The sequence below is a fragment of the Coregonus lavaretus genome, assembly GCF_964263955.1.
Source record: "Coregonus lavaretus genome assembly, chromosome: 5".
NCBI lineage: Eukaryota > Metazoa > Chordata > Actinopteri > Salmoniformes > Salmonidae > Coregonus > Coregonus lavaretus.
Window position 1 is genome coordinate 59,634,617 of NC_139992.1, and position 11,233 is coordinate 59,645,849.

An 11,233-nucleotide genomic window follows, 5' to 3' on the forward strand; every position below is an offset into this window, starting at 1 on the left:
AACTGCTCCACTCCTGAGCCAGAGCAGTCCGCTCCACCGGTGCCCAGTCCAGCTCCGGTCAGCGGTTCCACTCCGGAGCCAGAACAGTCCGCTCCACCGGTGCCCAATCCAGCTCCGGTCAGCTGCTCCACTCCGGAGCCAGAGCAGTCCGCTCCACCGGTGCCCAGTCCAGCTCCGGTCAATGGCTCCACTCCGGAGCCGGAGCAGTCCGCTCCACCGGTGCCCAGTCCAGCTCTGGTCAGCGGCTCCACTCCGGAGCCGGAGCAGTCCGCTCCACCGGGGTCCAGTTCAGCTCCGGTCAGCGGCTCCACTCCAGGCCCAGACGTCAGCCCCTCTCCAGGGTCGGGGCCTCCCACACCAGGGTCCAGACAGGGCTTGGTGCATCGCGGGAGGATTGCCGATCCAGGCCCAGACGTCAGCCCCTCTCCAGGTTCGGGGTCTCCCACACCAGGGTCCAGACAGGGCTCGGTGCATCGTGGGAGGAAGGAGAGGGGAAGCATCGTGCCGAGGTCCAGACCAGACCAGGGGCGCAATGGGGAGGCAGAGAGGGAGAGTTCGTCACGCCCGGAGCCGGGCCTCCGAGGCTGAATGCCCACCCGGACCCTCCCCTAATGAGTCAGGTTGGTGCGGCCGGAGTACGCACCTTTGGTGGGGGGGGGCACTGTCACGCCCTGGCCTTGAGAGCCCGGTTGACTTTAGTTGGTTTGGTCAGGGTGTGAATTTCTATGTGTATATCTAGTTTTGTATATCTATGTTGGCCGGGTGTGGTTCCCAATCAGAGGCAGCTGTCGATCGTTGTCTCTGATTGGGGATCATACTTAGGCAGCCTGGTTGCCTACCTTAGTTGTGGGATATTGTTTGTGTTCCTGTTAGGCTTGTTGTGTGTATAGCCCATAGGACTTCACGCTTTCGTTGTTTTGTTATTTTGTCAAGTGTTTATTCGTCTTAATAAACATTTATGCGTACCACGCTGCAACTTGGTCTGACCCGTCTCTCAACGACTGTGACAGACTGACAGCGTCATTGCTAGGGCTGGCAATATTACCATTTAACCATGTAACCGACAGTTATGGATGATGACCGTCATGAAAATATAATAACTGTCATAACTGTTGGAAAAAAATCAGTTTTAATTTTTAATTTTGGGGGGAATTAACAGCTGACTGAAGACGGGACAGCCGGGAATTAGTGAGGTTGACTCTGTTTCTGCGGTAACATGGACTCTTAACAACGTGATGAAACTTTGTTGCTCCTTGCTGAAACAAGCAAGATGTTATAGCCATAGAGATCCTATTAAATTATCAGAGGGGCTATGTCATGAACACTCAAAGTTCAGGGAGAATGGATCAGAGCTGTTTTGAGCTTCTTCAGAGCTTTCTCGTGCACGTGCTGCCATTACCAGGTCATATCTTTGCGTAGCAGCTGTCGTAATGGTGATAAACACATCTCTAATAGGTATGGATTTCTCTCTAGCACAGATCCTCATGGGCAGAGTACTCAGGAGCAGTCTTCCAAGCTCCAGCACAGGCCTCCAACCTGCAATACCACAAGGTGTCCACACAACGCTGCAGCAACTAAAACTCAGCAAAAAAAGTACAGGATGTCAACAACAACTGCCCGAGTTACACCAGGAACGCACAATCCCTCCATCAGTGCTCATGCTGTCCGCAATAGGCTGAGAAAGGCTGGACTGAGGGCTTGTAGGCCTGTTGTAAGGCAGGTCCTCACCAGACATCACCAGCAACAACGTCGCCTATGGGCACAAACCCACCGTCGCTGGACCAGACAGGATTGGCAAAAAGTGCTCTTCACTGACGAGTCGCGGTTTTGTCTCACCAGGGGTAATGGTCGGATTCGCGTTTATCGTCGAAGGAATGAGCGTTACACCTTGGCCTGTACTCTGAAGCGGGATCGATTTGGAGGTGGAGGGTCCGTCATGGTCTGGAGCGGTGTGTCACAGCATCATCGGACTGAGCTTGTTGTCATTGCAGGCAATCTCAATGCTGTGCATTACAGGGAAGACATCCTCCTCCCTCATGTGGTACCCTTCCTGCAGGCTCATCCTGACATGACCCTCCAGCATGACAATGCCACCAGCCATACTGCTCATTCTGTGCGTGATTTCCTGCAAGACAGGAATGTCAATGTTCTTCCATGTCCAGCGAAGAGCCCAGATCTCAATCCCATTGAGCACGTCTGGGACCTGTTGGATTGGAGGGTGAGGGCTAGGGCCATTCCCCCCAGAAATGTCTGGGAACTTGCAGGTGCCTTGGTGGAAGAGTGGGGTAACATCTCACAGCAAGAACTGGCAAATCTGGTGCAGTCCATGAGGAGAAGATGCACTGCAGTTCTTAATGCAGCTGGTGGCCACACCAGATACTGACTGTTACTTTTGATTTTGACCCCCCCTTTGTTCAGGGACACCATTATTCAATTTCTGTTAGTCACATGTCTGTGGAACTTGTTCAGTTTATGTCTCAGTTGTTGAATCTTGTTATGTTCATATAAATATATACAGTGAGGGAAAAAAGTATTTGATCCCCTGCTGATTTTGTACGTTTGCCCACTGACAAAGACATGATCAGTCTATAATTTTAATGGTATGTTTATTTGAACAGTGAGAGACAGAATAACAACAAAAAAATCAAGAAAAAAGCATGTCAAACATGTTATGAATTGATTTGCATTTTAATGAGGGAAATAAGTATTTGACCCCTCTGCAAAACATGACTTAGTACTTGGTGGCAAAACCCTTGTTGGCAATCACAGAGGTCAGACGTTTCTTGTAGTTGGCCACCAGGTTTGCACACATCTCAGGAGGGATTTTGTTCCACTCCTCTTTGCAGATCTTCTCCAAGTCATTAAGGTTTCGAGGCTGACGTTTGGCAACTCGAACCTTCAGCTCCCTCCACAGATTTTCTATGTGATTAAGGTCTGGAGACAGGCTAGGCCACTCCAAGACCTTAATGTGCTTCTTCTTGAGCCACTCCTTTGTTGCCTTGGCCGTGTGTTTTGGGTCATTGTCATGCTGGAATACCCATCCACGACCCATTTTCAATGCCCTGGCTGAGGGAAGGAGGTTCTCACCCAAGATTTGACAGTACAAATGCGGTCCCTTTGATGCGGTGAAGTTGTCCTGTCCCCTTAGCAGAAAAACACCCCCAAAGCATAATGTTTCCACCTCCATGTTTGGGGATGGTGTTCTTGGGGTCATAGGCAGCATTCCTCCTCCTCCAAACACGGCGAGTTGAGTTGATGCCAAAGAGCTCGATTTTGGTCTCATCTGACCACAACACTTTCACCCAGTTCTCCTCTGAATCATTCAGATGTTCATTGGCAAACTTCAGACGGCTCTGTATATGTGCTTTCTTGAGCGGGCCCTGCAGTATTTCAGTCCTTCACGGCGTAGTGTGTTACCAATTGTTTTATTGGTGACTATGGTCCCAGCTGCCTTGAGATCATTGACAAGATCCTCCCGTGTAGTTCTGGGCTGATTCCTCACCGTTCTCATGATCATTGCAACTCCACGAGGTGAGATCTTGCATGGAGCCCCAGGCCGAGGGAGATTGACAGGTCTTTTGTGTTTCTTCTATTTGCGAATAATCGCACCAACTGTTGTCACCTTCTCACCAAGCTGCTTGGTGATGGTCTTGTAGCCCATTCCAGCCTTGTGTAGGTCTACAATCTTGTCCCTGACATCCTTGGAGAGGTCTTTGGTCTTGGCCATGGTGGAAAGTTTGGAATCTGATTGATTGATTGCTTCTGTGGACAGGTGTCTTTTATACAGGTAACAAGCTGAGATTAGGAGCACTCCCTTTAAGAGTGTGCTCCCAATCTCAGCTCCAGTGGCGGCTGGTGAAAAATATTCTCGGTGGGGCTGTGCCATACTTTTTTTTTCCTGTAACCATCGCGATATATTTTAACACAAACTGCAGGACAGCAGTGCTCAGTGAAACATTCAGTAATTATTTAATGCCAATATTAAAAAGTTGAGGCATTCTTACACAAAAACATATTACACAAACCCAAGCCTTTCATTTGCATTTAAAGTGAACTTTTCACCATTGGTAGTAAACAGGCAACGCAACAGGCATGCTGTCAGAACAGAGTGGAAAGTGGACAATAACATGAAATTATTATAAAGTTTATAGGAAATCTTACACTGTATAAAATGATGTATAATATAGAAATGGATATCAAGTGGATGAACTCAAACCTTTGACTGGAAGAATAGCATACAGTATTTTATGATCATACTAAATGTGACTAATTGTTAATGTGCTCCAGAACTGCAACAATTAATTGATACAAAACAACATATATACAGTAATATTAGCAAAGACACTATTAAGACTTTCTAGAGTACCATATATAACTGGATTTTTTATGCTAAGGTCAACTATATACAAAGAAACATGCGGCCAGAGCTGCTCTGTGTGTGTGTGTCTGTCATCTTATTTGTACAGGAATTTTATATATATATATAGACAGACAGACAGACAGACAGACAGATAGTGTGTATATACACACAAACTATGTCTAGTAACTGCTTTTAACCTGTGATGTACATAATTAACTGATGTTATTACGTTTTAAAGCCTTTTTCTATTACATTTGTGAGAGGGATGCAACATCATTTTGTTCTGCTGTGCACTTAGCAATAAAGTTAATCTTCAATAACAACTAGGCCTCTTCTAGAAATTGACCTGGTGGACACCTGAATAATTATTACAAACTGTGTAGTACTTTCCTGCATTATTATCAACGTCTGATTGTGTTTCTCTTTCCTTTTAAAATACTAAAACAAATATAATTGTGACGGCTCTATGATAATCACTCACTTTGATGACCAGACACATTTAGGCTTTTAAACTGTTGTAAGTGAACTATTCATCTTTCTAACAACATCTTTATCAGCCAATAGTAAATATAGTTATTTACCTGATTGTTAGCATGCTGTCTGTGAACCTCTGGACAAGTGCTTTAATGAAGACAGGGTCGATGTTCCTCTTCTGCAGCTGGCTGAAAAGCATGTCCACATTTGGCATGATCTTGTGGAACAGTGCCAGGAAAAAACAGAAAGCCTCGTCTTCGAGCATCCTCACAAAGCCCCCCGCCTCTCTGACAGTCGGGGCATCAAAGTTCCCAGAGTCTCTGATGGTCTGGAAACACGTTAGGAGGTCATCCCTGTACTCGTACACAGTGTTTACAGCGCGACTGTGGAAGTTCCACCGTGTTGTAGAGGCTCTGGGGAGTCTATGCGCAACCACTTCGTCAAGCACGGTGGTTCGCTTGGGAGACCTGGAGAAGAAAGCAGAAAATCCTGCAAGGTCGGAAAAGAAAGTGCCGATCCTGGGGATGCGTGAAGTAGCCTGCTGCATGATGAGGTTCAGCTGATGTGCATAGCAGTGGACGTAGTGCGCATTTTCGTACACATCCACTATTTTACGCTGCACTCCGCCGGTGGCTCCCCTCATCACACTTGCTCCGTCGTAAGCCTGGGCAATAAGTTTGGCCTTTTGTCCATGTGAGAGTATGGTGCTGAGCCTCTCCAGCAGCGCTGTAGCGATGGTGTCGGCGGTTGCGTTCTCGATCAAAATGAACTCGAAAAAACGCTCTTGGACGTTACTTTTAGCATCGATGTAGCGTATCACAAGCACCAACTGGCAGTGGGTGGAAACGTCAGTCGTCTCGTCAGCTTGAATGGCGATAAAATCAGCACTCTTTACTTCCTCCAGGATGTAATCCTTAAGCACTGACAGCATACAGTCCAACAGCTCGTTCTGTATCGTCTTTGACGTGCCCTTAAAAACGGTAGCTGTCTTCAGGTGCTCCTCCAGCACACTGTCGAGGGAGGCAACAAAATCCACTAAGCCCCGGAAAATGCCGGGGTTGTCCGAGGAGTCAGTCTCCTCGTGCCCACGCAAGGCCAACTCAAAAGCCCCACAGAACTTCACACAATCGATAATTTTTGATAGAATGTGCCTGTTTTTATCCACCTCCTCATTGTGTTTCCTCACCGCAATCCTGTGGCCGTCATCCAGCTGCGTAGCAATGTTCACCCTTCCTAATACAGCTAGCTTTACAGAGTTGTCCATGTGTGCCCTGGTGTTCTCATGTTTCTTTACCTTCTCTGACAGGTGCTTCATATCCCTCACTCCGGTACCTGTCCATGCTGAATCTGACCCCGTCGTTTTAAAAAGCAAGCACGGAAAGCAAAATAAAGCATTAGCATCAGTGCACCCAGCTAGCCAAGCCTTCCTGGTGTACCAGCTACGGGAGAAGCCGCGCATATACTGCTTCCCTTTCTCGCTAGCCTGCTGTCTGATTGAGAGGTCAGGTTGATCTGGGCCCAGCTCTTTCACCCGAACTTTCTCTGACAAAGTTCTCCTCTCAAACGGATCTTGGAGGAGAGATTTCACCGAGTTAGGGTTGGGTCTTGGAGGAGTAACGTTTGCGCTCGCCATTGTCGTCTAGTAAAAATGGCGCCACTGGAGCCCGGTCCTTATTTTATCAGGGGCGAGCTTGGGGCGATAAAATAATCGCCCTCCTTGGATTCGGTTTAAGATCGCTGATTGGCTACATTTTATGTCATACATTCATATCTTAAATTAGCAATTGGCTTAACTGCTACGTAGACCCGCCTCCTCGGGGCACTTTCTGTATCGCCCAGAGCTGACGAGGCGTTTGACAGGCAGAGGAAAGGTTGCGAATATGATTTTCTATCATATCTTACACATATTACTGTGTGCATTCCATATTTCAAACACACAAATATTGACATACTGATGTTTTTATTATTATTATTATTATTTTTATTTATTTTTTATTTTATTTTTTAAAATAATTTTATTTAAGGGGGCGGCGCCCTAGCGCCCTCTATCGGCCAGCCGCCACTGCTCAGCTCGTTACCTGTATAAAAGACACCTGGGAGCCAGAAATCTTTCTGATTGAGAGGGGGTCAAATACTTATTTCCCTCATTAAAATGCAAATCAATTTATAAAATTTTTGACATGCGTTTTTCTGGATTTTGTTGTTGTTATTCTGTCTCTCACTGTTCAAATAAACCTACCATTAAAATTATAGACTGATCATTTCTTTGTCAGTGGGCAAACTTACAAAATCAGCAGGGGATCAAATACTTTTTTCCCTCACTGTATGTTAAGTTTGCTGAAAATAAACACAGTTGACAGTGAGAGGATGTTTCTTTTTTTGCTGAGTTTACAAGAACGACAAGAGCACTACTGCAACAGAAGTGCAAAACCACTCAACCAGGTGCTTCAGTGCACATGGAGACTCCACAAGGGTGGCGTCCAGCTGTATTTGTGACCCAGAGAAGTAAGCAACGGTCCTACAGCATCGAATCATCATCATCAAGTCAGCAGTACAGACGCAAAATGAGACACCTGAGAAAAACACCAAGCAACACAAACTTGTACACTGACTTACCTGAAGAAGAACCACACATCACATCCACCACAGTTCCAGAACACGAGCGTGAGAACAGAGCTCTAACCAGTGCCCCCGCACATTGACTCGGTACCCCGTGTATATAGCCTCACTATTGTTATTTTACTGCTGCTCTTTAATTATTCGTTATTTTTATGTGGTAATATTTTATATAATATTTTTTTGAGTGATTTTTTTTTGTATTCTTTCTTAAAACTGCATTGTTGGTTAAGGGCTTGTAAGTAAGCATTTCACTGTAAGGTCTACACCTGTTGTATTCGGCGCATGTGACAAATACCATTTTATTTTATTTTATTTGACCAAGCACCACACACACCTGGGGTGTAATCAATAGCCAAACAGTTGCAAAACTAAAATGAGAGTTTCTATTGGATAGATTCAGGTAGGTCCCTCCCTGTTTCATTCCGTTTGCTTTCGTTTAAGAAACATTTTGCAACAGAATCATAATGAATACGCCCCAGAAGTGGCAGAGAAATCAAGCCAACGGTAAGGTATAAAGACTTCCTTGTAAGCCGACGGTAAAGGTCGTGCTCCACCATAAACCAAGCCTAAAACCCCAGAGAGCAAGCAATGCAGATGTAGAAGCAAGGTGGCTATGAAAACTCATTAGAAAGGCAGGAACCTAGGAAGAAACCTAGAGAGGAACCAGGCTCTGAGAGGTGGCCAGTCCTCTTCTGGCTGTGCCGGGTGGAGATTAAAAGAGTACATGGCCATTAAGGCCAGATCATTCTTCAAGATGTTCAAACGTTCATAGGTGATCTGTAGCTCAGTTGGTAGAGCATGGTGCTTGAAACGCCAGGGTTGTGGGTTCGATTCCCATGGGGGGCCAGTATGGAAAATGTATGCACTCACTAACTGTAAGTTGCTCTGGATAAGAGTGTCTGCTAAATGACTAAAATGTAAAATAATAATCACAATGGTTATAGAGGGTGCAACAGGTCAGCACCTCAGGAGTAAATGTCAGTTGGCTTTTCATAGCTGACTGTTCCGAGGTCAAGACAGCAGATGAGAGAGAGAGAGAGAGAGAGATGAACGAACAGGGCAGAAACGTACAAACTGGATCAGCGGACAGCCAGGAGTCGTCAGGCCAGGTAGTCCTAGGGCTCAGGCCCTCCAGGAGGAGAGAGCGAGATGGGAGCATACCTAAGATAAGACAGGAGAATTACACCATCTATGACAGACTGCTCCAATTAGTCTAATTTGCTCCATAGGAGTTGGGAAATAAAGTTGACATCATGAGAAATAAGATCTTCTGTACAGTAGGTATGTGATTCAAAATTTGTTTATTCTGTTGTTGCTAGCAACATTCATAAATAAAATAAAAACATTGTGTGGACCCCAGGCTGAATACCCCTGGTCTATCGGTCTTCTTATCATGGACAGATTTTGAAGGTAGTAAACCTTCTCACTTCGCCTCTTCCTCTCTGGTTCAACATGCAATCTGAGGTCCACTAATAAAGTTGATTGTTTTTTATTTAAAGTGGAGCTTCACTAGTCATCTATACTTACCTTCGGTCATAAGAATCTACAAGAACATTGTTAAGTAAAGTACGAATTATATGGCATTAGCTCATACTCTTGAAATGTATGTCAGAGCTTTTATGAAGTAGGAACCAAGTAATACGTACCCATGTTCGCTGTCGGATGATACAGAGTGAAGAGCAGAGATATTGTAGGAGGAAAAAGATGGCGCTGCCCATGTTAAGAGGTTGCAACTGTAGCAGACTGCCTTCAGTACTGAGTCGTTTCTTGAAACCCGAGCACGTTGTACTTCCCCGGCCCAACAAGACCACCCGCCTGGCTCCTACTTTGTCCGTTGGTGTTGTATCTACAGTCCGAGCTTACAGCTCTGATCGAGGTGGAGGTAAACAAAACCAGAAGGTGGTTGTGCTTGGCTTTCCCAACCCTTTAATATGGTTCAGAACCCGAATATACTACTTTTTGATTCGGGTCTATTTTGACAAGGAATTCAAGATCGAAGAATTCACAGAGGGATCGAAACGGGTAGGTAGGTTACAATCTGTAGAATGGGTGGTCTCTAGCTAGTGGAAGCTAGCTAGAACAGAAGTACTTTATTTCTTAAGGTAATGTTATTTAGACAAATCCAGCTAGACAAGGTGGGCGTTACTGCAATCCAAGTTTTGTGCACAGTTCAGTTCTGGTTAAATAAGTCCCCCCCCACTGTGCCATTACCCCCCACTGGTCCCCCCCCACTGTGCCATTACATTTCAGATTGGCAAATGGGAGCTCACCAAGGGTTGAGGGAAGGGAATGAATTATCACAGTAGTCTCATTCTCCAGACCCTGCATGCCTGGTGTGCCATACATTTATTTGCCATAAGCACTGAATGACCTAGAATATTCGTTTTGTCATTGTTGTTCTAAAAACATTTCTCTCCTCTCTCAGGGCGGAAGTTTGCCAGCATTCTGATGAGGTACTGGTATCTGACAAGTGCCCGGTTGCCTGAGGAATCATTGGAGGGAACACGTATCTTTCAGGTGGCCATAGGTGGTGAGGGTGAGCCAGAGACTAAGAGACTGCTCACAGCCAACTATGAGTGAGTTTTCTTTTTAGTTTTTTTGCTAAAGTGCAATGTGTCACAGTTGATTTAATGGTCTGCAGTTGGAGGTGGCTGTGATAAAGCATTCATACTTAGTATCTCTCTGACAAAGCGAGAACACTGAGGATGTGTTTACACAGGCAACCCAATTCTGATATTTTTGCCACGAATTGGTGTTTTGACCAAACAGATCAAATATTTTGCCAATAATTGTGAAAAAGATCAGAATTGGACTGTCTGTGTAAATGCAGCTTACGTCTGCAAACAGTCTCTCAGGGATGAGCCCACTGAGATCCTAGATCTGTTCCCAAGGAACAACTACCTGCATTAACCTCCTTTGCATGACTGTCAAATGTCTCAAGTGTTTAGTGTTTAGACTTCCTGTTTAACAACTCTTATCTATCATGGCTGTTGGCAGATTCCAAAGGGAGTTTACTAAGGGGGTGTCGCCAGACTGGACCATCACCAGGATAGAGCACTCCAAGCTGCTGGATTAAACTTGGATTGAATGGAGATTGTAGGGGAGATGGAGAGTGGCAGAGAAGCAGGGAACGGAAGACCATCCTTCCTGCTGACCCTACATCAGAATATCCCCCCACCTGCTAAAATCTTGCAATGCCCCTCAGGAGAAAAACGACTCTCAAAGCCAAGACAAGGAGAGACATGGGGAATATTTGAGGCCAACTTTCTATCTGCCAGAAGTCACATACTATCCACTGTAGAAAAAGTACAAAAGTCAAACATGTCTGTTTGTAGTTTACTACTGTTCAGACATCCGTGCAAGACCAGTTTTTCCCACTTGTCTCAGGCAGCACCGCAATCCGTGGTCAAAACTAGGCTTTGTTTGTTAGCTCTGCTTTTAGGGCCTGAGATTCTTCCTTCTGTTTAATGGGGAGGGTAGACAAGGGGCATACAGAAAGTGTGGAAAAAAACAGAATAAGGTCCGTATTGAGATTCTGTAGTCAGTCTTAGATGTACTTCTGTCCACGCTTTGGTGCACACAGACTAAAGAAAATGTCACACTTTGATACAGATATGAACACGTTTAAAGCGTTCCCTGAGCAAACTTACTCTAACCTACTTGTACTCTTGTTTCACACTCAAGTTATTTAGTGGAAATAATTACTGCTGCTATGGAAAAAATGACTGTGCTGTTTCTTGAGATGTGCTTTGTCTCCAGAATAGTCCATCAGCTGAAAAT

General features: G+C 45.4%; 1 protein-coding gene across 1 annotated transcript; it reads left to right on the forward strand.

Moving 5' to 3' along the window:
• Positions 1 to 9,157: 9,157 nt before the first annotated feature.
• maip1 (matrix AAA peptidase interacting protein 1) lies at positions 9,158 to 10,529 on the forward strand (the record flags this gene model as incomplete). The annotated part of the gene is given in 5 exon segments (XM_084161198.1): positions 9,158 to 9,516; positions 9,760 to 9,810; positions 9,812 to 9,854; positions 9,857 to 10,029; positions 10,451 to 10,529. Coding segments are annotated over 5 exon segments (705 nt in total).
• Positions 10,530 to 11,233: the final 704 nt, after the last annotated feature.